General features: G+C 42.0%; 1 protein-coding gene across 3 annotated transcripts in view; it reads left to right on the forward strand.

The window, feature by feature from the left end:
• Nucleotides 1-19,924, forward strand: part of trrap (transformation/transcription domain-associated protein) — an 85,357-nt gene extending 65,433 nt beyond the window's left edge. For all 3 annotated transcript variants that reach the window (XM_084938108.1, XM_084938111.1, XM_084938110.1), the window contains 9 exons: nucleotides 4,226-4,316; nucleotides 4,569-4,774; nucleotides 5,416-5,677; nucleotides 10,857-11,082; nucleotides 11,373-11,590; nucleotides 12,433-12,617; nucleotides 14,116-14,319; nucleotides 16,439-16,633; nucleotides 18,791-19,924. In XM_084938108.1, coding sequence (XP_084794234.1) covers nucleotides 4,226-4,316; nucleotides 4,569-4,774; nucleotides 5,416-5,677; nucleotides 10,857-11,082; nucleotides 11,373-11,590; nucleotides 12,433-12,617; nucleotides 14,116-14,319; nucleotides 16,439-16,633; nucleotides 18,791-19,075 — 1,872 coding nt within the window. In that variant the 3' untranslated portion in view covers nucleotides 19,076-19,924. The remainder of the gene's footprint in view (nucleotides 1-4,225; nucleotides 4,317-4,568; nucleotides 4,775-5,415; nucleotides 5,678-10,856; nucleotides 11,083-11,372; nucleotides 11,591-12,432; nucleotides 12,618-14,115; nucleotides 14,320-16,438; nucleotides 16,634-18,790) is intronic.
• The last annotated feature ends 3,005 nt before the right edge of the window (nucleotides 19,925-22,929 follow it).

A 22,929-nucleotide genomic window follows, 5' to 3' on the forward strand; every position in this document is an offset into this window, starting at 1 on the left:
CATACTTAGAGATTAGAAGGAAAATATAATACAAAATATATATAAACCCATATCCAAGCATTTTATTAAAATTTAAATTGGCCTACATTGACAGGCCCCCTCTAGCCCTTGGGCACGTGTGTAGTAGCATCATAATCACCATGTGAGTGTGAAGAAACGAAGATTACTTTACTTTAGCAGTCATTCTTACTTTTTTAGTATGCAGATTAAAAGGAAACATGTCACTGATGGCTGGTTGTTAAGCCCATTAAGAAATAGCATTTATGAAAGTTAGCCGTTAACCCTGTAAGACCCAACCCATCACAAAATAGCCAGAAAATTCAGATTTTTGGGGAACTGAGATGTTTATTAACCCTTATGACAAAATCCACAAAAATGTTTTTGCTATATCATGTTGAGTATAATATATTTTTTATTATATATTTATTAAATTTTTTTATCGCATTTGATACATTGGGTGTTTTTGGCAACTTCTTGTTAACAACAATGTTAATTTTAGACAAACAAAAAACGGTTTTGTCCATAACATTTTGAAATTATGGCAAGTATTGATCATGTTGATGAGATAGAGTTCTCAGAAACCCATGTATCAATTGTGATACATATTATACAGTTAAATATAGGCCCAACTGTAGAAACCTGCTGCATTATTTTCATTTGTTTTAGTGTCTGTGGAGGTTCTTTTTTTTATTTTTAAAGATGATTCTCATCCAAGAGGCTTCTTCAGTTCTAGAACAACTGATGGAAATCCCAAGTATTTAAACCCTCATTTTCCTGTATAGGTTTTTGGAAATCTTTTTAAAATATATTAGACCATGACACATAACTGATAAAAAGCTTCCTTTTGGTCCGCCTTTTCATGCTATTATGACTGAAGTGTAAAAGGTTGACACCCGTTTCTTCTCTGCCTTTTTTGTGTAAAGAACAAACCACATTTTAATGCATGGCATTCTTTATCCCTCTCGCCTGACTGAATTATTTAGAGTTTCTCTGTGGCGGCGGGATGTTTAAAAAAACGTATGTTGAAATATTGATGAAGGTGAGGAGAAGAGCGCCTGGGGGCAGGCGGGAAGATGAATCAGAAGTTAGCAGAGAATCTCAGCACCCCTTCCCACACATGCTCCCTCCCTCGTTGCCTGCACCGTGTCTGGCGTGCTCCCTCTTCCCCTTAGCTCACCTCAGCCGTGCCAAATTATGACATTTCTTATCTTCCCATTAGTGCGGTGATCTCTGGTTCCTCCTCTTCCTCTTTGCCTTCCTTCCTCTTTCATCTTTAATACAGCTGTTAGCTGACACTTAGCACGCCCTCTTCCACTTGCTCTTGACATCTCACTTGTCAGCTCCATATTGTACTTTTCATTTCAAGTCATTTTCTCTGTTTTAGGGACACTGAAAAAGAAAAATGTGAAAACAGCATATTTACTCTTTGTACAACATATAAAGTTAGTAAATATTAGTGGGTATACTAATGTTGCTAGATATGTATAGTATATGTAGTTCCCATGTATGTGTTTGTTTAAGAGCAAGGATCACATTAAGTTGAGGAAGTGGAGAGTTTTTCCTAATTAAATAATCATTTGTTTGCCTTTATGACTTTATGAGACACTGAAATGTCTAGGCTTCAACCCAAAGCGGCCACAGCCTTTCACTACCTTGTTATTCCTGTCTCTCTCTCTTCCCCACCTTCGGGCCAGTGTAGAGTTATATTCCTTTTGGGAGCCACGTCTCTTGAAGATTTTCAGACCAGCTGAGATCTGGAACGGTTCTTTTGGTAACCTAAGGAAGATGTACAAGTGTGTGTTACATAGCCACAGGCTAATCCATTTTCAACTTGAACTCAGTTTTATGTAATCATGATTTGTACAATCTGAGAATCTTTCTAAAGACAGCTAGATGTCACAGGAATGTGGGTCAAGCTAAAGAAAGCGTAGAGGTTCCAAAATCCATTTATCCTCAGTCTTCTAGTCGTCTTCTGTCTCACTACTGTAGCCCTCTCTCTGTAACCACTGATCCTCGGCCCACCGTTAGCCACATTGAGCTTAGTTTTGTTGGATTTTTGGATTTATTCTTTTCTGCCCTGCAGGCAGCTACACTGCACTTTTAAAACAATTCTCCAATTTGGCCGTATTTGAAATGTTCAGCAAAACTGTGGCTAGGCTTGTTTTACTTTGGCATACAGTTTTTAATACTGTGAGGTTTGTCACAACTCATGTTCTGCCTTGAAGCACTCACTTTGTGCTGTGACAGGGAGTATGTGTCATATATCAGTGTCAAGTTTACGGTGCTCATCCAAAGAGAGATTCCTTTACATTGCAATTTGCACGGGTTGTCATTCATTCTGGTGTTATTTGGTGAAATGTGACTTGAATTCAGACTGTAGCCACGGGAAAATGTGTGGATGGATGTTTGGTCAGAGGTTTTACTGCATGTTCAAGACTTTTAGGGTTTAAACAGTGTGAATCGAAACAAACACTTTTCATATCACCATCTGAGCTTTCAGATGCTGTTTGCACATTCACACCGCAGTCCTGAACTTTTCCAGACATCACCCAGCAGAGGTGCATGTGACCGCGCAAGTGTCCAACCTGCCAGCTTGTTAGTACAACGTCTGTGCGATGTCAGATGATTCCTGTGTACAGTTAAAGGTTCAGTGCATTAACTGCAAGTGAGTGGACAATGTATGTGTTACCTCCTCCCTGAGAAAGGGCAACTGTGACAAAATAAGATTCTTTAGTTGAAGACTCACCTGAATCTTCTGTCACAAGTTAATGCGAACTGTATTTGCAAACTACAGGCTGAAGGAAAGGCTGAATTCTTTACCCCTGCAGTAAGGGCACCTGGTGGCTTTGTTATTGTGTTTTGCTGGCATGGTTTGGGTCTTGTTGTCAAAGTAAATCAATACAGAGCTGTTCTGAGTGATCGCCTTTATCCTAAGATGAAATATTCCTATGCTGATGGGAGTACGGTCACCCATCCATAGGGTATGAGGGGTCACTGAATGCTTTCTTACACCCTATTTAACAGCTTTGGTGTTTTGTTTTGTTTTCTTTTCTTTGTTTGTTTGGGGTTTTTTTTAAACTTCTTAGACAGCATTCCCTACCACTGTTATTAAAACACCAAATGAGGGAAATGTCTTCTTAAGAAAATCAGTGTGACCAACTTTAAAAGCTAACTGAAGCTCAGTCACATTGGTACATCGTAAGCTTTCACAAACACTGACTTGTTTTTTCCCCCCCAATAATTTGTCATCTGTCATGCGTATTCTCTCTCCAATGTATCCTGATAACATGGTGGATGTTCATATTAAAGATGGGCAGTGTCAAATTATGATGCCAGCACCTAGAATATGGTCATCTCAGTTATGTTAGATGACCAAATTATAGTCCCACTGACCTGCTGTTAAAAGCTTCTGTTTACAAGGGGCAGCCACTTAAAAGAAAGTTGTCTTAAAGGGGGAGGGGCAAGGGGACTAAAACAGCTTGTTTCAGACAGAAGATGAACTGTAGGACTGCCCCAAGGCCCAGTAGAAGATTATAATGGGTTATTTTGAATTATGAATAATGTAAAGCTACTTTAAACAGCCAATCATGCAATTTCATTATAAATGGAAGAATATAAAAAAACTATAACATCAAGAAGAATTTATTCCACATGTCAACAGTTTGAGTTCACTGACTGTTTGTTTTTTAAAAACACAATACTTTGATGGTAGAATGGATGACTTAGTGGCTTAGTACAGATACATAAAAGACTATCATTGAATTCACCTGGTGTATTACTTATCAAAGGATTTGCACCCCAGTAACTTAAAGGTAAATTTGCTGTGCGTTTAAAACTCATAGCCTCTTATGTCCCAACTTTGACCATTAACTCTTCTAGTGGTGTCGGTGACTTTTCTTGGAAGTCTTGAAGGCAGTTTCATCATCAGTCACATTGAGTTTTGTAGCTCAGCCATGACATGTTTTTAACTCCCCTAACTCCACTGACTCAAAGCTTCAAACACCCCCTCTGTAAGAGCACAGGTCTTTGACAGTATCTGTATGATCTCTCTCTTTCACTCTCTTACCCTGACACATATAGGCATACAGTATCTCTCTGTCCCTCTCTCACTGTCTCTCTTTCTATCGCTTCCCTCTTTACCTCTATCTACACCCCTCTCTCTCTCCTTTGCAGTCCTTAGGGGGAGTCTTTGAAATGTAATCTGTGACCCTCTTTTATCTGCTAGGTGGGACGAGTGTACCCCCAGGCTGTCTACTTCCCCATCCGCACCCTTTACCTGACTCTCAAGATCGAGCAGAGGGAACGCTACAAAAGTGGTAAGTAAACAGTGCGTGTAGTGTGTTGCCTGATTTAGCACACTTTGAACAATAAAAGGTGGGGTTTTTTGCTTGTTTTTCTGGTTTGTTGTTGTTGTTGTTGTTTTTAACAAGTCCTTATCTATTAATAATTTATCAGGACAGTGTTGAATTGGCCTCATCTTGTGTTTTCCCCACTTTTTTGATTTTCTGCATTCTTCTAATCCATCAATTCTCCACTGCTTTCTCCTCTTTTCCACTCTTTTCTCCCAGATTCATCTGGACAGCAGCAGCCCAGTTCAATTGGGGCCCAGCCTCACTCAGGGGCCTCAGACCCAGGGCCAATCAGGGCCACTGCCCCGATGTGGCGCTGCAGCCGTATAATGCACATGCAGCGGGAGCTACACCCCACACTGCTTTCCTCCCTGGAGGGCATCGTAGACCAGATGGTGTGGTTCAGAGAGAACTGGCATGAAGAGGTGAGGAAAAATAGTAATAAAAGGTGCAGAACAGATTTTGCTGCAGCAGAAGATCAGAAGGCGAGAAAATATTACAGCTGCCATTGAGAATTTTCATGTATGACAGTTTGAACATCTTCTGTATATAAGGGTCATGTGATACTCTAAAGCTAAGCATGTATGCATCACATAATGAGGTGCGTCTGTCCAAACTGAACTTGATGCACTTTTAAATAGTTTTAGCCTTGCTAAGCAGCTTCCACACACAGCAGCTATTCTGTGCTGTAGGGGAAGTCTGGCAGACGGTGATGCAGTAAGAGGGGAGTAGACAAGTGATGGATGGGTGCTGTGAGCGTGTAGGATGGGGCAAGGGATTTAGGGTTGGAAGTTTGATGCTATGAGTGTGTATCTGTGTGATTACCTGTGATGATCAGGGGCACTGGGCAGCAGCTGCAGGCTCTATGCATCATTCCACTGGGCAAGCAGGGGAAACATAGTCATTGCCTTCCTTCTTTCCCTCAATTTGGTCACATTGCTGCATCTTTTTTTTTTTTCCTGAGGAAATGACTTATGTCTAAGTCTGTAAGGACAGGATGTCTCTAATAATTCCCATATCATTACAGCATTTCTTTATTCTCTCTTCTTCCTTCTTCTCGCTACAGGTTTTAAGGCAGCTTCAGCAGGGCCTGGCGAAATGTTACTCAGTGGCCTTTGAAAAGAGTGGTGCAGTGTCTGATGCCAAGATCACGCCCCACACACTCAACTTTGTCAAGAAGCTCGTTAGCACCTTTGGAGTCGGCTTGGAGAACGTTTCCAATGTTTCCAACATGTTCTCCAGCGCTGCCTCTGAGTCACTGGCCCGCCGGGCCCAAGCCACAGCCCAGGATCCTGTTTTCCAAAAGATGAAGGGACAGTTCACAACAGGTTGGTTGGCTTTTATAAATACTGTCAAATAGAGCTATACAGAAAGGCAAAGCATTGAAGAAGTTTTTGTTTGAGGTTGTTTCTCCATGTTTACATTCAGTTTCAGTTTTCAAGCTTTGTCAGAGCCATTGAGTGAATATGAAAAGACATAAAGTGTGTGTGTGTGGGGGGGAAGCTGTTTTGTGAGAGTATGACAAGGTGTGACAAGTGGCCACGTAGTGAAACCAACAACACCTCCTAGCTCTCCTCACTGAAGCCCCTCACCAGACACCAGCCGCCCTTCAGCAAACAAAAGCAGCACTTGTGCGACTGTACGTCTATACTCATTTAAATGATAAGTCAGGTGTATGGCTGGCTTTTGTAACAGTATATTGAACCGGTCACATTATATCTACACAGACACTCGTGCAGTTCATATCTGTGCTAGAGCAGGCTGCCGCTGTCGCTCGGAGCAGCTGGAGCACTGGTTCTCTACAATGTAATTAAAGTTTCCAACTAGATGATTGGATTTTAGGGAAGGATTGGGGCTGGTGACTGGTCAGAGAGGTGTTTGCATGTGTGTCTGTCTGTGCCTTTATTACACTGTGTGTACACACGCCCACGCCGGGTTTGATTATACACAAGGCAGCAGCATTTCTATTCTAAGCTTGTGCAGCATTGCGGTGATGATATCAACAACTCATCAAAGTTTGATGATGTAAAGCAGAAGACTTGTTTTCCTCCTGCTCTTTTGGAAGCTGCAAAACATTTCAAGTTCTCTCTTGTCTCATTGGGGGTTTTCAAAAGTCTGTAAAACCCTCTATCAACTTGTTGAAATACCCTGTAATAAACAACTTTATTACTTTCGAGGGTTTTATATGAGGGTGAAGCCGGTTTTCAGTTCAGGTTTTACAGACCACAAAAAGTTGAGTAAAAATTTTTTCCATAAAATTGTGTTGGTTAAACGAGGCATTTTACTGAAATGTAAATGTTTCATAAGTAGTCAGGTGCTTTGTTGTTGAAACTTGTACTGGCTGTATTGTTGTTGTTGTTGTTGAGCATTGTTTACCAGGTGTCTGCTGTGCCAAAACTAACTGCTGCTGTAGCATAATGATAAAACATTTTTCCTGATATATAGTGGTTGGCATTTTTGTTGTTATTATAGAAAACCTACAGAGGAATAGATTTGGTTGTGAATTACTAACATAAATAACTACTGTCAGTGTGGATTCACTAAAGTCCTCAGATACAGCAGCAATGAAAAGAATTTACTGAATTTGTCCAGTTGCATCTTTTATTTGTGTTTATCTTTTGTTTTTTTTGTCTGTATTTTGTTTTACTTGATGGCAGACCTCCAGTGTCAGGCACATTAATGTCAAATAGAATGCCATAATTGAGATGGCCCATTAACAGCTGAATTCTAGACAGCATGTAGTTTATTTCTTATAATTCCCTATTTTTTTTATATCCTGGAGCCTTGGAAAATTCGTTCTACTTTCCTGATGTTTTCTCTGAAGTGCTTAGACATGGACACTAATGGCTTGAATGAGACTCTGCAACAAGAGGAAGTCTCTGATCTTTTCCCAGTTATGGATTAACACATTTAAAAAGACGAATTCCTGTCATGCACTGTGTATGCTTATAAGGCAGTAAATGAAACCTGTGGTCAGTTTTTGGCCTGCGTGTTCAGATTCATGTGAAAGCTGTGGAATGCAGCGAGGCAGGTACTGTTTTATTTTAGCCAAGACCCCCTCTGAGACGTTACCTCAAAACAATCATTCTCCTGTTTTTTTGGAAGCCACGTGTCTGTTTTCCCGTGTTACATAAGGAAGTTGAAACACAGTTCAAACATGGACCATCTGCAAGACCCCTCCAGGTTTCAGTGTTCACATAAACCTTTGTGTTTTCTTCTGCTTTCTTTCTGAATTGCATCCACAGTAAACTCGCGCCTCCTTTTATTTGTTGCATTTCCAAACAACTCCTCCTGCCTGCTCTTTAGTCTCATCTGCTATTCCCGTTTAACTAGTACTGAGCCTGGCCAGTGCGGCTAATGTGTTTGGCCCTGAGACGGAGGACAAGGAGAGCGAGTGTATGAAAAGCAGCTGGGGGAAAATGTCTTCTTACTAAAACAGAATAAGAAGTAGTAATGCAGGTTAACCAGACCTGATGAACATAGAAAATGACCGAGATTAATATGCATGGTGGAAGAAGAGAGAGGAGAAAACTAATGTGAAGTCGGTGAGAAACCATGAAGACAGGTGTGGTGGCTTTGGTGGGTAAAAGCTCGGGAGCTGTGTACAGACTGATTGAATGAACAACACAAACAAGACAGAGCTCAGACTCAGAATGAGCACTTTGATGATGAATCTTACCAGATGTTACGGCGCCAGCTGTGCTCACGCAGCTAGGCGTCACCAGGGCTTCTGCCTCGCAGGGTGCCTGCCGACCGTCACTAGGCAGCTGTCCCTACGGCTACGCGGGAGCAGGGCCGACAGAGACCGAAACCACACAAGCCCTCCAGAGTGGAACAAACAGGGTTTATGGAACTGCAGAGCAGCCAAGCTCCCATTCCCTGCACCACGTTAGTGGCTCACTCGCTTTCACAGGGTTTGTGGGCCGGAAAATATGGGTTTATGTGTGCACATATAACATTTGGCAGCAGGGAGGCATTCAAATCCAATTACGAAGAATGCTATTTGCATGAGTTACTGTTTTAGCAGTGGATCTCTTCCAGAGACCTTTGTTATAAAAGGTTTTTTGTTTTGTTTTTTAATATATTTAAAACAAAAACACACACATTTCCTGGATTTTGAATTTTTTGCCTCTTGGTTAGACTTAAAGAGTTAAATCTAAGTGTTATAATTAAATTGAACAGTTTGGCTTAGCACCTGTGTAACTTTATATAGTCTTTAGTGAGAAGTCTTAAGTGTAAACATACTGCATGTTTGTGACCTCTGAAACCTTTAAAACTTTAGCTCACCAGTCTGCCATAAGAAAGCAGAATTTACTCGCTACAGAAAAGTCAACCAGGCACAAGCCAGGGCCAGGACAGTACATGAAGAAATGATGGTTCTGTATAGAAAGGTGGCCCACCTCCAGCTCCACAATCTATAACCTGGCTTCAGCAGTGTAGACCATCTGGCACAGCCAGGTAAGGCAGAATAGCAGCACTGACTTCTACACACAGGTCAGAGAACAGCCTGGCTACTTTCCACACTGCACTCTTTTTCTCAGCATCCTATTCCCCACCAAGCAGGGGTCAAATATAAGTTCAGGGGGACTGAAAATAATTCCCTTATCCACTCACGTTCAGTATTGCACCCGGTACAGAGCAATCCTGACATTTTTTCTCAGCAACAGACTCTACTTACATTGTCGGCACACATCTGAGGAGCAGGATTTAAATACATGAAAAGGAGGGAATATGTCCACTCTCTTAAAATTGGCGTAATCACAGTTTGTACAACTTGTATCTTGTTGTTTAATGACGGCCTGCAAATTACACTAAATTTTTCCGATTTGGATCTTAGTCAAAATGAGTAATGCGTCGATTTTTTTATCGATAGTCTCTGTTCGTATAGTCTCTGTTCACACATTGAGTCCTAAACATAATGCAGATGACTACCACATTAAAGCAGTTAAATTTTATAATGAAAGGTGAGATCTTAATCTCTGATTCTATCAGGAAAAGTATTAGATGGCTCATGTATGATAACAGCTTTTTCATTCATTTTTTTTAAATGAATTGTGACGGTTCTCCAGTTTTAAACAGAGGGAATGTTTTATATTTGATGAAGATGGAAAGAAATTACTGTATTTCCTCATGGCTTTGAAACAGTGGCGCGTGCCTCGCCTTTTCTATTTGTAAGCATTATACACTTTTATGGTGCTGAATTGTTGTCGGGCTGCAATTTTCACAGGACTGTTTCAATTTTACCTCTCCTATCAAGGCAGGTGAATTGCAGGCGGACAGATAGCGAAATAGGGCCACTCCGAAAAGAACATTGGCTGTTTTAAAGGGCTTATTTAAAGTATTAGGAGGTCTCACTCTGGGAGAGATTGAACGGGTTTGAAATGGCAAGGCCTTGCAGTTTCATGGATTCATTATAACAGGCGGCACAACAGGGTGTACTGAAATAGGAGAGGTAGTCGAGTGCACATCTGTGTGTGTGTGTGTGTGTGTGTGTTTAGGTGTGTGTATGTGTGTGTTCGTGTTTCAGAATTGTCCTAGGGGCTTTAGTCTAAAATGGAAAACCTGTTTGGCTCACTTCCCCTCCTTCCGTTGTTATTGCTGCAGCTCATCTCAATATGTTATGTGCAATATGAGTTGTGACTTGAAACAGGAATTTAATACTTTAAGACTCTCATTTTTATGGCACTAATTTAATCAGCTCCTGGCCTCCGACAGGGAGTTTTAAGTCAATAGAGCAAACAGTTCTCCTTGTGCTGCCATGAATAACTTATCTGTGACGTTCCCTTAAGCAAGGCACTGCTGGAGTGGAGTGGGCAACAGTGCAACATAATATTTAAAAAGGCCGTTTCCCAGATGTAAATGTGTGTTACTGCTGCCTTGCCGTAGGCCATAAGAGTAAAACGAGGTGTTTTTAGTTACTGGATTAGAACAACACCCAGATCTTACTGCAATTAATCTTAATATGTGGTTTCAAAGAGACCTTGCAAACACTGAAATGTCATTTGATGTATAAGCTTTGAAATATATTTTCTTTTTTTATTCTTAGTTATGTTTTACGTTGCTTTGAGTAGGAACGTTCTCAGAGCGCAGATTGGTCTCTAGTTTCTAGCTTTAGCGAACTTTTAAAAATGATTTTACATTTTTTGTATATAGGTGGTTAAAGGTCACACACTGCTCAGTTTTACAGTCTTGTCCTGCTGGTGATGTAAAGCAGGTCCACTGGAACACTTAGGGGATTAATGTCTTGCCGAAGGGGAATTTGAGGGTAGTTCATTTAGGAGGAACAACTGTAACATACTCCTTTTTCCCCATGCACACATGCAGATTATATCTGACCACTTTCAGAGGTTGCATGTGGTTTTATACAGTTATCTTCACATCAAACTGTCAAAGGACCTGTTGTTTAAAAGCTGCTTTCACTACAAGTCAAGGTTTTTTTTCTGTTTTTTTGTTTGTTTTTGTTTTTTATGAATGGGTAAAGGAAATAACTATTCTCCATCCTTACAGACTTTGACTTCAGTGTGCCAGGCTCCATGAAGCTTCACAATCTCATCTCCAAGCTAAAGAAGTGGATCAAGATTTTGGAGGCGAAAACCAAACAGCTGCCCAAGTTCTTCCTCATTGAAGAGAAGTGTCGCTTCCTCAGCAATTTCTCTGCACAGACAGCTGAAGTTGAGATTCCGGGTGAATTCCTAATGCCCAAACCCACACACTACTACATCAAGATTGCAAGGTACATCATTATTCTACACGAGTGCAGCCGGGCTAATAAGCACATGTGGAATTTGCTGTAGTCATGGTTGGTACTTAGTAAATTATTTAAGTGGCTAACGATTGTCAGATTGACCTGCTTTTACTGGAGCTTCCCCCCCCGGGGATCTTATCCTGATCTTAAAGCCTTTCATTTTAAATTCTGGCTTCCACATGTACTCCAGTGCCATTCTTGTATCGCAGTTGTTTCTACCCTTCCTCTCTCCCACACTGTTTAATGCTCTGATTCTGTTCCTCTGAAACGCTGTACAGATTCATGCCCAGAGTGGAAATTGTTCAGAAACACAATACCGCGGCACGCCGTCTCTACATCCGCGGCCACAATGGAAAGATCTACCCCTACCTGGTGATGAATGATGCCTGCTTGACTGAGTCACGTCGAGAGGAAAGAGTCCTGCAGCTTCTCCGGCTCCTAAACCCTTGTCTTGAGAAGAGAAAGGAGACCACCAAGAGGCACCTCTTCTTTACTGGTATGACTAAAATGAGGCATGGGCGCATTTTAGGAATAGAAAGGGGATGATTTTGTTTAGAGATTTGCTGATTGTGAAATTGTGGCTTGATACTGATGTTTAAAATAGTATTTTGGCTGGTAACTAATCCCAATAATTTTTCCTGTTAGTTGTTATTTTCCTCCTTGGTGCCAGGAAAACAAAGACATCTTCAATATTAAAATAAGTGGCCTTCATATGAAAACAGAGATGTAAAAACATGAAATCCTATGTCTTGTCAGTATATCATTATCAGTCAACATGGCCAATATTGGAAAATACTGCTTTTTAACCAATTTCTTTGAGTATCTTGATGTGAGGAGATTACATAAGAGGTTTGCCTCTCTGCAGATGTTTGTTTTACACATTTATTTGCTCATTGGTGTCTTTAAGGGGAAATCTGCACACAACATTAAACAGCCCATACCAACCCAGTTCCTTCCAACATGAATGGCTGGTATTGATTTGATTTGAGGTGTCACTGCATGTAAATGTCTGGACTGCTTCTACTGCGTGACCTGTGCACAGCCTTTTACCTTCTTTGACCCTGCTTGGTGTTGACTGAAGGCACGCCTTCAGTGTTGTTTTTCCCAAACTCCAGAGTATTTTAGCTGCAGGTTTAAGGTTTCCAATGGTAACTCAGAGTTTATCTAGCAAGCGGAGACAAATATTTACAGTTTCTGCGTCACTCATGTGGCTGTGTTCCCATCACTGCCTCCCACTTATTTTTCTCTCTTGTGCTTCTTTCTATTTTACTTCCTTCCTCTGCTCTCCTTTGCCTGTTTTCCACCTTTTTTTCCTTCTCCCTTCTTCCATCTCTTCAGTGCCCCGAGTGGTGGCAGTGTCGCCTCAGATGCGGCTAGTTGAGGACAATCCTTCATCTCTGTCACTGGTAGAAATCTACAAGCAGCGCTGTGCCAAGAAGGGCATCGAACATGACAACCCTATCTCCCGGTACTACGATCGCCTGGCCACTGTGCAGGCTAGAGGCACACAAGCTAGCCACCAGGTAACTGTGTTGTGGTACTGTTCTGCATTAACATGCATCCAGAGTGTCTGATTTGAAATTTCACATCACACTTGAGCTAAACTTAACTTTTAATCATCTAAGGGGAAAATTGTTTTCAGCTCTGTGGGTATTTTTAAATAATTGATATTAAATGATTAATGTAGCATAAGAAATGCACTAATTTCTCAGCCTGAAAAGAAACCCTCAAACCCCAAGTTAATTTGGAAATCTGCAATTGTTGAGATTTCAGTTTTCCCTGGATGGGGAGGATTTTCTCTAAAAAGTGATGAAATAAAGTGAAAAGAACAAATTGATTTTGCAAGCTGTTATGTCATCTAATTGCAAAAATATTAGATTGTTAGCCCTTGGGTTCCGCCTGACTCTCTCCTACACCTGCTGAGCTTAATGCACACTTAAAACGCAGGCAGATCTATAGGGGAGCATGCCTATAACGTTGAAGATAAAGGTGGGGTTAGGCTGCATGCTGACCCTTGTGTTATCTAGGGAGAAATGAATTCATGTCTGATGCACTGAGAGAGCATGGATCCCCCCTACACGCTTAGCTGAGGCTAAAGTAATCAATAGAGCTGTCTTCAAGGAAAGCAATTTTTATCAACCTATTATAGGGGTTCAAATGGGGAACTGAAGAGGGCAGCTAATATCACGCGAAGGTCTCACAATGGAGCCGGTTGTTTCTGTGAGTAATTTAAGGCATGCAGCATTCATGAAATGCCATATCACATAATGCTAGCCTATGGCCTTCCCTCAAAACCACTGTGACTTTGTGAAATAGCTGCCAAATACACATTGAGAAGGCTTTACAGTTTTAAGCCAAGACCTGAAGCAATGATAAAGTAATCACCACAGACCAACTGCAACAGTATGGTTTGTGATCCTGATTGAGCTGTGCACAAGTTGAGCCACTCACTGGCCATTCCCTCTCAGCTAAGGGAGGAAAAATGATGACAGGTTAGCCGAGCAAGCTAGCCTCCGTTTGGGTTGTTAGCTGCAGCCATGATTAGTGAAGTGTTGCTTCTTCACTTTGGGAAATCTTTTGCTCTTCAGGATGCAAGCATTGCCACTTAACACTAGCACTAATAGTATTAGTACTGTGAGCTCGTGTAGAACTGAAATGTTGGAAACAAAGTGCTAGTGTCCCATTGGTGCGCTCAAAACCTTTGAAAGTTGAGTTTAGTGCCCAGTTGCCAACAGAGTTCTTGAGATTTGAGAAGTGGTTTTCGAATGAGATCCCACACTATGTCACTCTGTTAAATGAGGGAGGGGGTTCCTAACATGGGCAGCCTCTCCTAACATGGCCATCGCTGAGCTTGCTGATGGGGTCACACAGGAGACGTTCCCATAGTCAGATAACGCTATTGAAGAGAACCCACCAAAACCTCTGGTGCAATTCATAATGATGGCAAAAGACAATTGATGTATCAAATAAAGAAGAACCTGCCCAACTAACCTCCAATCCTTGTTCATGGTATACTTCCAGGTCCTGAGGGACATTCTCAAAGAGGTGCAGGGCAACATGGTTCCCCGCAGCATGCTGAAGGAGTGGGCTCTCCACACGTTCCCCAACGCCACTGATTACTGGACGTTCCGAAAGATGTTCACCATCCAGCTGGCCCTCATTGGTCTGGCAGAGTTCATGCTCCACCTCAACAGACTCAACCCTGAGATGCTGCAGATAGCACAGGTGGGAAATGCACGCAAGCACACACAAACAGCAATGTGTTGGACTTCCTGTGAAGGAGAAAGTGAAATCAGTTTGACAGGGGCAAATTCAATAGCTATACACACTCTTAGATGCATTAATAGATCTCCATTACCCTCTCCATATCAGGCTGTATGAATTACCATTCTCCCCCATGACATTCACGCTAGGCCTATCAGTCAGCCAGCCGCTGTCAATGCAAAGGATGTTTTGACAGAGTGTTATATTCAGTCCCACTGCTCAGCTATCAAAGACGTTTCAATTTGAAGAGGCCATGTTTGTGTGCGCTTCCACACATCTGTCTGCTGCTCAGGGTCTGCAGGCGGCTTTCTCAAAGTCATTATTAAAGATGATTGTGTCAGTCGGCCACCCCTCCCCTCTGATCCTAATCGGCCTTTGCTGACAGGCGTTCCTCCGGGCAGCTAAGCACTAGTATTAAGCCCCCTTTCTGCCTGTTCCACTCCACAGATCCCATTAGACACAGGCGGATTTTAGTGCGAAGAGTGTATGCACATATAAACACACACACAAACTGAGAGTGTGTGTGCAAGGACGGGACATCACAACCCGCGGCAATGCCTCATCCTGAGTAAATAAAGACCGTATTTTACTTAAGGTTGACTCATATAGAGCTCAATTAGGAATCAGCACCAAGCATACTGCTAAACAATGTTTATAGGTCCTTAATTCAGTTATAAGCCCAAATTTAACTACACATCAACAACAAGTACAAACACCACAGGCAGAGTGGCATCTTCACTGACACTGAATATAAATTGGAGGGCGTGGTGCTTAATAAATTCGCTATTTGTCAGTCAGATCACTTGTATCATCACCCTGGAACAGCTCCACCAGTCACAATGACACATGACACCAACAGCTCAATAAATGAACAGGGGCTTCTCAAGGAAATTATATTATTTTCTGGATGGTGCAGAGCAGCACAGTGGGCGTGTGCCATTATTGAGCTCATACAGTGACGATAGAAATGGACGTCAATGGCAGCATTTTTATCCAACATCTTCGTTTAAACGACAGAACAACGTAAAAATGGGCCAGTCTCAATGACATTTGAGGCATTATTTCATCATTATAGTTTGCAGGCAAAGGTTGTATCCAGATATCAACAATAACCCTCCTCCTTTTCTTAACATTCATCTTCATTTTGCACCAGAATATCACAAAACATCCAGTATGATACTTTACACCATTGTGGAAAAAAAGGGTCAGTAAAAGCATCCCATCATGCCTTGAGAATTAGTTGAATTTCCTTACAGTGTTAAGTGTCTTCACTCATTTGTTGTGGAATTTGTCCACTGAGGTTTCTCACCGTCAAGCCCGCAGCCCCGAGTCACTTCACGTTGCACAGTAATGTTGCATCATTCCTTTCACACCGGCCTCTAAATGAAGCCATCGCTGACCACTAGTCTGGTGCTTTAGCATTCTGAGCGCTGCCTTCACAGCCAACAGTCTGCAGGCTTATCTGTGCCTTCTGGGAGTTGCTGGTGTCTCAGCCCACTGCCTCTAGGCCCTCTGCTGGGGCTTGGAGGAGCAAATGAAATGTAGGTGAGAGAGGGGGGGGTGTTAAGGAGAAAGATGGAGGGAGGGAAGAGGCCAGACAGAGGAGGAGGAGCGCAAGCACGAGCTGGAATGAAATGCTCTGCTATAAAGCTGTCAGAGCTACTCACTTTCTCATATAAGGGAGCTTATCTTTCCTGGAATGGTCGCTTGTGTAGCGGCCTTTTCGCACATAAATGCAGGCTTAAAAGATGAAACTCGGCCGTATATATTTAAGTCAGCAGAGAGCAAAGGGGGAGGGGAACAGGGGGCAGTGGAGGTGAGTTAAGGATTATAGATGTTGTGCTGCGGATAGTTTGACATGTTACTGTTTCTGGGACATGAAGATCAATAATTGCAGCCATTTTGTTGGCATGAGCTTGTTTTGTAGCTCTCCCAGCTTTACTGAAGACGAGGAGTTGTTTTCTTGGTGCTAATGTGGTTAAAGGAATGTGGACTACACTGCAGAAAATTATATTTCCTGATTATTTTCTGTTTTTTGCCATTGTATAAAAGTTATGTTTATTTCCTCCTCTGATTTCAGGACACAGGAAAGCTCAACGTTTCTTACTTCCGCTTCGACATCAATGACGCCACGGGTGACCTGGATGCTAATCGCCCCGTTCCATTCCGCTTGACGCCAAACATCTCTGAGTTCCTGACCACCATCGGCGTCTCTGGCCCACTCACCGCCTCGATGATCGCTGTGGCTCGGTGCTTTGCACAGCCAAACTTTAAGGTGCCACATCTGCTTTCTTTTTTTCTTTTTAAATACACTACATAGTGTATCAGAACGGCTTTTTAAAGTAATGGGTAATAGACATAGAAGCTTGCAGTGAACTTGAAATTAAATGGCTGAATATGAAGTTGACAAAACTCTAGTGCTCATTGTTTCCCCCTCCAGGCGCACGGCATGCATCCATACGATAATCATACTTGTGCAAGCATGTCTGGAGTCACTGCAGCCACTGCTGCTGTTACACTGCCTGCCAACGACATGAAACTCATGAATCCGCTCTTTCTAACAGTCTGTGTGTTTTGATTGTTACAGGTGAACAGCCATAAAATCACAGCACTTTGAAATCCTGTACTTTAACAAGTAATACATGGATTGATTACAGCCTCTGATTGGAGGTTTAACTTTAGTGGACGGGTGGGAGGGACACTTTTGAATCTCTTTCACTTTTTATGATGCATATCCAAACCAGGTTGTTTTTTTTCCATGGAGCTGGAAGTGACCGTACTTGGACAAACAAATAAAATGCTAAATTATGAGCTGAAAACGGTTCAGTACAGTTGCTTTTTGGATGGTCTGTACCTCAGAGCTTGGAATAATATTTGTGAGATCCAGTTCAGTGATTCAGCACAGGTGAGGTCTATCACATTGCTTCTGGCTACAACCTCGGCCTGTTTATTAGTGCCGCCATGCCCCTAATTTTATGCCTTAAACAGTTCTTATGAGGGTGAAAAATGATCTCCAGAGGCTAACATGTTAACTTCATCCCTGAAGGTGTTTGTTTTAAAATGCAAGCCTGAGGAGATTTATTCACTTCTGCAGAAAACCTCAAGTGGTCATTTGAGGAACTGCACTTTTTGTCGCTTCAATGTTGGCCTTAGTTTGTTAATAAGATAACACAGAAGATGACACAGGGGATTGGCTTCTACTGACCGTCGCACAAAAGACCATGGCTTAACTGTAAACCTCTCTCATTGTGTTAGTTTTAGGCTCGTGAAAATTAAGGAGCACATCACCGTTAAAACATTCAGTAACACGAGCTTGTCAAAAATGTTGAGTTTACGTTTAAATCTCAGATATATTTGAAGAATTACATTTGTTTAATTTATATAATTTATTCACATGAGTCTTGGAAGCTTTTAGAAGAAGTGGGGTCAGTCGGCTGCCATTGCTGTTGCTCGCTGTGACTCGAGCGTTGCGGTTTGTTGTCAAATTTAAGCTCCTGCGGCGCTCTCCAGATATTGCCTGGCACTTAAACTTGGTGAACTTCCTCTGGGTTTAGGTCTGAGGCTTAACTAAAAACAAAGCAGTGAAAAACAGTAGCAGTCATTGGGTTGTGTAATATATGTAAAGCAGGGCAGTAATGACAGGCCTGCAGTGTCTGCGTATGGGTCAAGCTCATACTTAAAGTCTGACTGATGTTCCAGACACAGAAGCGCTTAAGATGCAAATAAACAGAACATTTGACCATGTGAACTAGTTGGGACCGAATGCCAGAGACCAGTGCTGCTTGTGGCCAGAGCAGAGAGGTATACCACAGAGCACAGGAAAACACAAACACTTAACAATCATCCACTCAGATATAAACTATTTAAACAGTCTAGTGCCGTCTGAAACCGAATAAACACTTTAGGTGAGGGTAGGGAACGGCGTGTACGTAGTCAGGCGATGATTGCCAGGTCTTGGTTTTGATGGTTATGCGTTTCAGATCTGTGTCACCGTAATGAGCTGTTAACATCTCAGAGATTTCCCTGCAGATGACTGCCATGCCCTAAATTGGAGTTAACAGCTTTGTTTTATATGTATGTTTGAAATTAGCAGAGACTTTAAATAAACTGAGGTTTTTGTCACGTTTCACTGCTCTCATTTCCACGACAGACTGTTTGAACACACTGCCCAGGAGACTGGCATATAATCATATATTTGAGAGCTTCATATAAACTCTATGACTGTAGTTTGCAGTATAAAAACTTCAGTTTTTACATCATTTGTTGCATTGCATTATAAAAAGGGAAAGTCTGTTTGCATCCTGATGTGGTCAATCCTTAGTAATCAAATGTTTTATCATCAGGATGTTGATTTAAATTCTAGACCTCGTATATTTCTTAAAAAATGAATCTGTTTCCTGAAAGTGACCTCCTGATTTCCTTTCTCTCATAGGTGGATGGAATCTTGAAGGCCGTCCTTCGTGATGAGATCATCGCGTGGCACAAAAAGACCCAGGAGGACACATCCATTCCCCTGTCCCCAGCCGGGCAGCCAGAGAACATGGACTCCCAGCAGTTGGTCTCGCTGGTCCAGAAGGCCGTCACGGCCATCATGACTCGCCTCCATAACCTGGCTCAGTTCGAGGGAGGCGAGAGTAAGGTCAACACTCTGGTGGCTGCAGCAAACAGCCTCGACAATCTGTGTCGCATGGATCCAGCCTGGCACCCCTGGCTCTGAGAAATCGGAGGCGAGAGAGGAGAAAAGGCACAGCGGAGTTCACGGGATGAAGGGGAAACACTTTTTTTTAGTTTGATTAAAACAGACAAGGGTCGCTACCATCTATGTTGCTCTTTGGAAAGTGAATTCGCATTGAGACAAAAGCCCTGGTTGTCAGAGCTTGCCTGTGTTCTCAACAGTTACGTTTTTATTTTTATTTTAAAAGAAGAAAAAACACACAAGCCTCCTTCATTGTATATTTATTTTTGTATCAGAATGACAGGGATCCCGCGTAATGTCAGCGGCCCTTCTCTTTACTGTGACAAAGTGGTATTACAAGGATTTGTTTAGGTACCCACTCATTTACTCTTGTGGAAGTTTCTAATTAAAACACTTTGTTTGTTGTTTGCAACGTGTTTTACACGCATCAAGTTCTTGGAACGTTTCCACTTTGATTTGTTTTCTTCTCAGATGTTCATGTGTCCTCCCAAACCTGTAGCTTCTTTGCTATACCTTCTAAATGAGGAGTATTGTTGCCCTGTGAATAACAGATGTTGCTCTTTGATTTTTATTTCATCCACTGCTTGAACTGTATTAAGATGTCAGAGGATTCCTGTGTAAAAAGCTTCTGTTCTCCACATTTTTTTTTTTTTTTGGATTCAGCTGGCGCTGTAATAAGCTATATGACCACTGTAATGCAAATATGTAATTCCCAAGCTGCCTGTGTATGCTATTCGCACCCCCCACCCCACCCCTTTATTTTTATTTTTATTTTTTTAGAGGTACTGTACCGTTTCCAACAGAAGAATTCTCTCTTGCCTTGTAAATAAGCATTTTATTGTAATAAAATGCTCATTGTTTAATAGAGAAGCTGTGTTGGCTCCTTTTTCTTGTAATCTCCTGCAGTTTTCTTTACACTGTAAAGAAACCAATGAATCTCAAAAATGAGTTTTAACTGTGTTCACAATTACCATGAAGCAGAACTAACAATTAGTCTTCTCCCCATTTTTTTAAACGAGTTGTAAAACAGCAATAAGAGCCAGTAATGTGCCTCTGTGCCTCACATCTATTGCATCACTGTCACAGCCATAATCACCCTGAAGGACGCACTCTTGGATATTATTGCTGTAATAACTCTTGCTGTGAAATGACTCCAGACGAACCGTTCTCTGATGTTTAAAAAGTCTATTGTCGTCATCCTGGCTGTTCACAGTTAGCAGACGTTTATGGGGAGGCATTTCTTCCCAGCAGTGTTGAATCAGAGCGTGCCTTCTGTCTCGTGGAGGTACAGTAACCTTGTGGTCATTCCCCTTCGCTTTGGTTAGAAAGTCCTGCAGAGGTGTGGCGAGGCGTCCCACCGCCGGTGCTTGATTAATTCGTGCCAGCAGATCTCCGAGTGGGCTGGCCTCGCTTGACTTATACACACTGTCAGCCGGCCCGCCTGCACTCATAAACAAAGGTTATATCTCTGTTTGCCTCTATAGAAACAGTCTCTGCCTCTCAACGTGTTTACACACTTCCTCCAAAGGTTTCTGATCCACACAAGAAAAAGAAAAGAGCGTTTGGTCTGCGAGTCGCAGCAGCTGCTAGTTTCCAACATTCACCGTGAACATCCTTCTTTGTAGCTGTCATTTCAGTAAGTGTCTTGGATAAGAGGCTGCAGTGTTTTGGTAGGTGCTTGCTTTTGTACATACAGAAAGCATCTGTGATCGTTTATACAAATGTTGGATTTTTTTTCCTCCCCCTGTTGGATTTCTCTTGGCTTTAGCACATTCTTGGAAATGTTTTCAAGACGAGCTGAAATGAAGCTCGTCTTGTTTTCCTCGCATTGTGAGTCAGATGTTTGAAGTCATGTAGCTCTGCAACTACCCAACCCTAACCATGCTTAAACCCACAAACCCTCAAATGAGACTAAGTTTTTGTTAAGCTAACAACATGATAGAGGACGTGTTTAAGGAAGAATTCATTTCTCCTTTTCAAACAATAACTGTAACATGTTTGATGCTCCTGAATTTCCAGACATTACAAAACCCGGCTTTGCCATGCTGTAATTAGCATCCTTACATAATTAGTTTTGCAGGGGAAAAATGCAAACTGGAGTAATTCATTTGGATAAGATGAAGGGGGGCGTATCATCTGGTAAGTATGGATATATGTACCAAGTTTTATAAGCATTTTATTCAATAGTTGCTGAGCCACTATCAGTATAGATCACATGGAACCATGAATGTCTAACTGAGCTGGTATGCCACAATCATCTAAGTACACAGGATTTGTCCTTTGGGTATCATGAATCTGAAATATTTTAGGTAATTCCATAGGACATCTTAGTCAGGCCCAAATAGTTGTTGTTAATGCTGTTAATCTTCATTTAACCACATCCCAAAGATGTTCTATTGAGATCTGGTGACTACAAAGGCTATTTGCACAGCAGAGTAAACAAAAAAAACTGTAAGCTGATCTGAGCTGTGTGACATTGTGCATTATCTTGCTATATACAGCCATCAGAAGATGGCTACACTCTGATTATAAAAGGATGGACATGGTCAGCAACAATCCTGTATGTAGGTCGTGGCTCAGTTGGTACTGTGGAGCCCAAATTGCTCCCTCTGCCAAAAAGATCCCCCAGGCAGGATGGATCCATACTTTCAATCAACACCTATCAGAATGGGCAACATTTTCAAATCTTGTATTGTCCCATTTTGGTTGGCCTATAAAAAATGTAGCCTAACTTTCCTGTTGTCAGCACCCAGTGTGGTCTTCTTCTGCTGTCAGTGTTGTGCATTCAGAGATGTTCTTCTTCATTGTAACAAGTGGTTATTTTAGTTTCTGTTTGCCTTTCTATCTGGTCATGCTCTGACCTTTTCACTCAGAAAACTGACGATTACTGGATATTTTTCCTGACTCTGGAAACCCTAGAAATAGCTGTGTGGGAAAATCCTCACACCAGTTTGTTTGGCACAAACAACCACGGCACACTCAAATATTCCTAAATCACCCTTTTTACTCCCATTCTGATGCTTAATTTAAACTCTGACAGGGCATCTTGACCATGTCTACATGCATAAGTTCATACTTGACCTCCAGCCATGTGATTGACTGATCAGATATTTGCATTAAAAAGAAGCTGAGCAGGTCTAATAATGACTGTTTGCTTTTGTGCATCTACAAACCACAGCATATATATTCATTACAGTTGTATTTGATATACAACTAGATATGTTTTATATCTAGATATAAGATTTTATATAAGAATATAAGATATATATCTCTAGATATAAGAGCTCATAACATCAGCTGCATCATCTCACTGGCTGCTGTGTCACTTCCCAGCAGACTCACGGACTCAGTGACCTGAAACAAATCACACTCTCCAAAAAACAAAATGATATTTATGTCAAGTCTCAGATGCTAAACATGATGAAAGGATTAACTTCGGTGGAGACAGGCTCACATTCAGTCGTTTTTTTTGGGGGGGGGGGGGGGTTTTGCCCGGGGGGTGGGGTGGGGGGGTCCAATCTCTTTGAACAATTATGTGTGTGTGCAGTTGTGGGTGTCCTCTGTAGGGACAGGCATCTATTTCACGCCTCAGGTGTCTGTTCTGATTTTAAAGAGATTACGTGACATATGAAATCCACAACAGACATACAAAAACCCACCACCCTCCGTCCCCACCACCTCCCCTGCGATGTGTCATAAAATGCCTCCTGGGGCTCTTTTCCCGGCATCCTGCGAGTGCAGGCAGACATCACAGGAGCAGAGGTGACGGCTACGGCACCCACACCTCTGTCTCCACCTTTATTTCCCTTTTTCCTGCGCATCATATGAGTGGAGTCAAAGGCTTCACCAGCACCATCGCCACCACACAAAATCTC

Source organism: Perissodus microlepis, chromosome 8, assembly GCF_051167445.1.
Source record: "Perissodus microlepis isolate ML-2025 ecotype Zambia chromosome 8, ASM5116744v1, whole genome shotgun sequence".
Taxonomy (NCBI): domain Eukaryota; kingdom Metazoa; phylum Chordata; class Actinopteri; order Cichliformes; family Cichlidae; genus Perissodus; species Perissodus microlepis.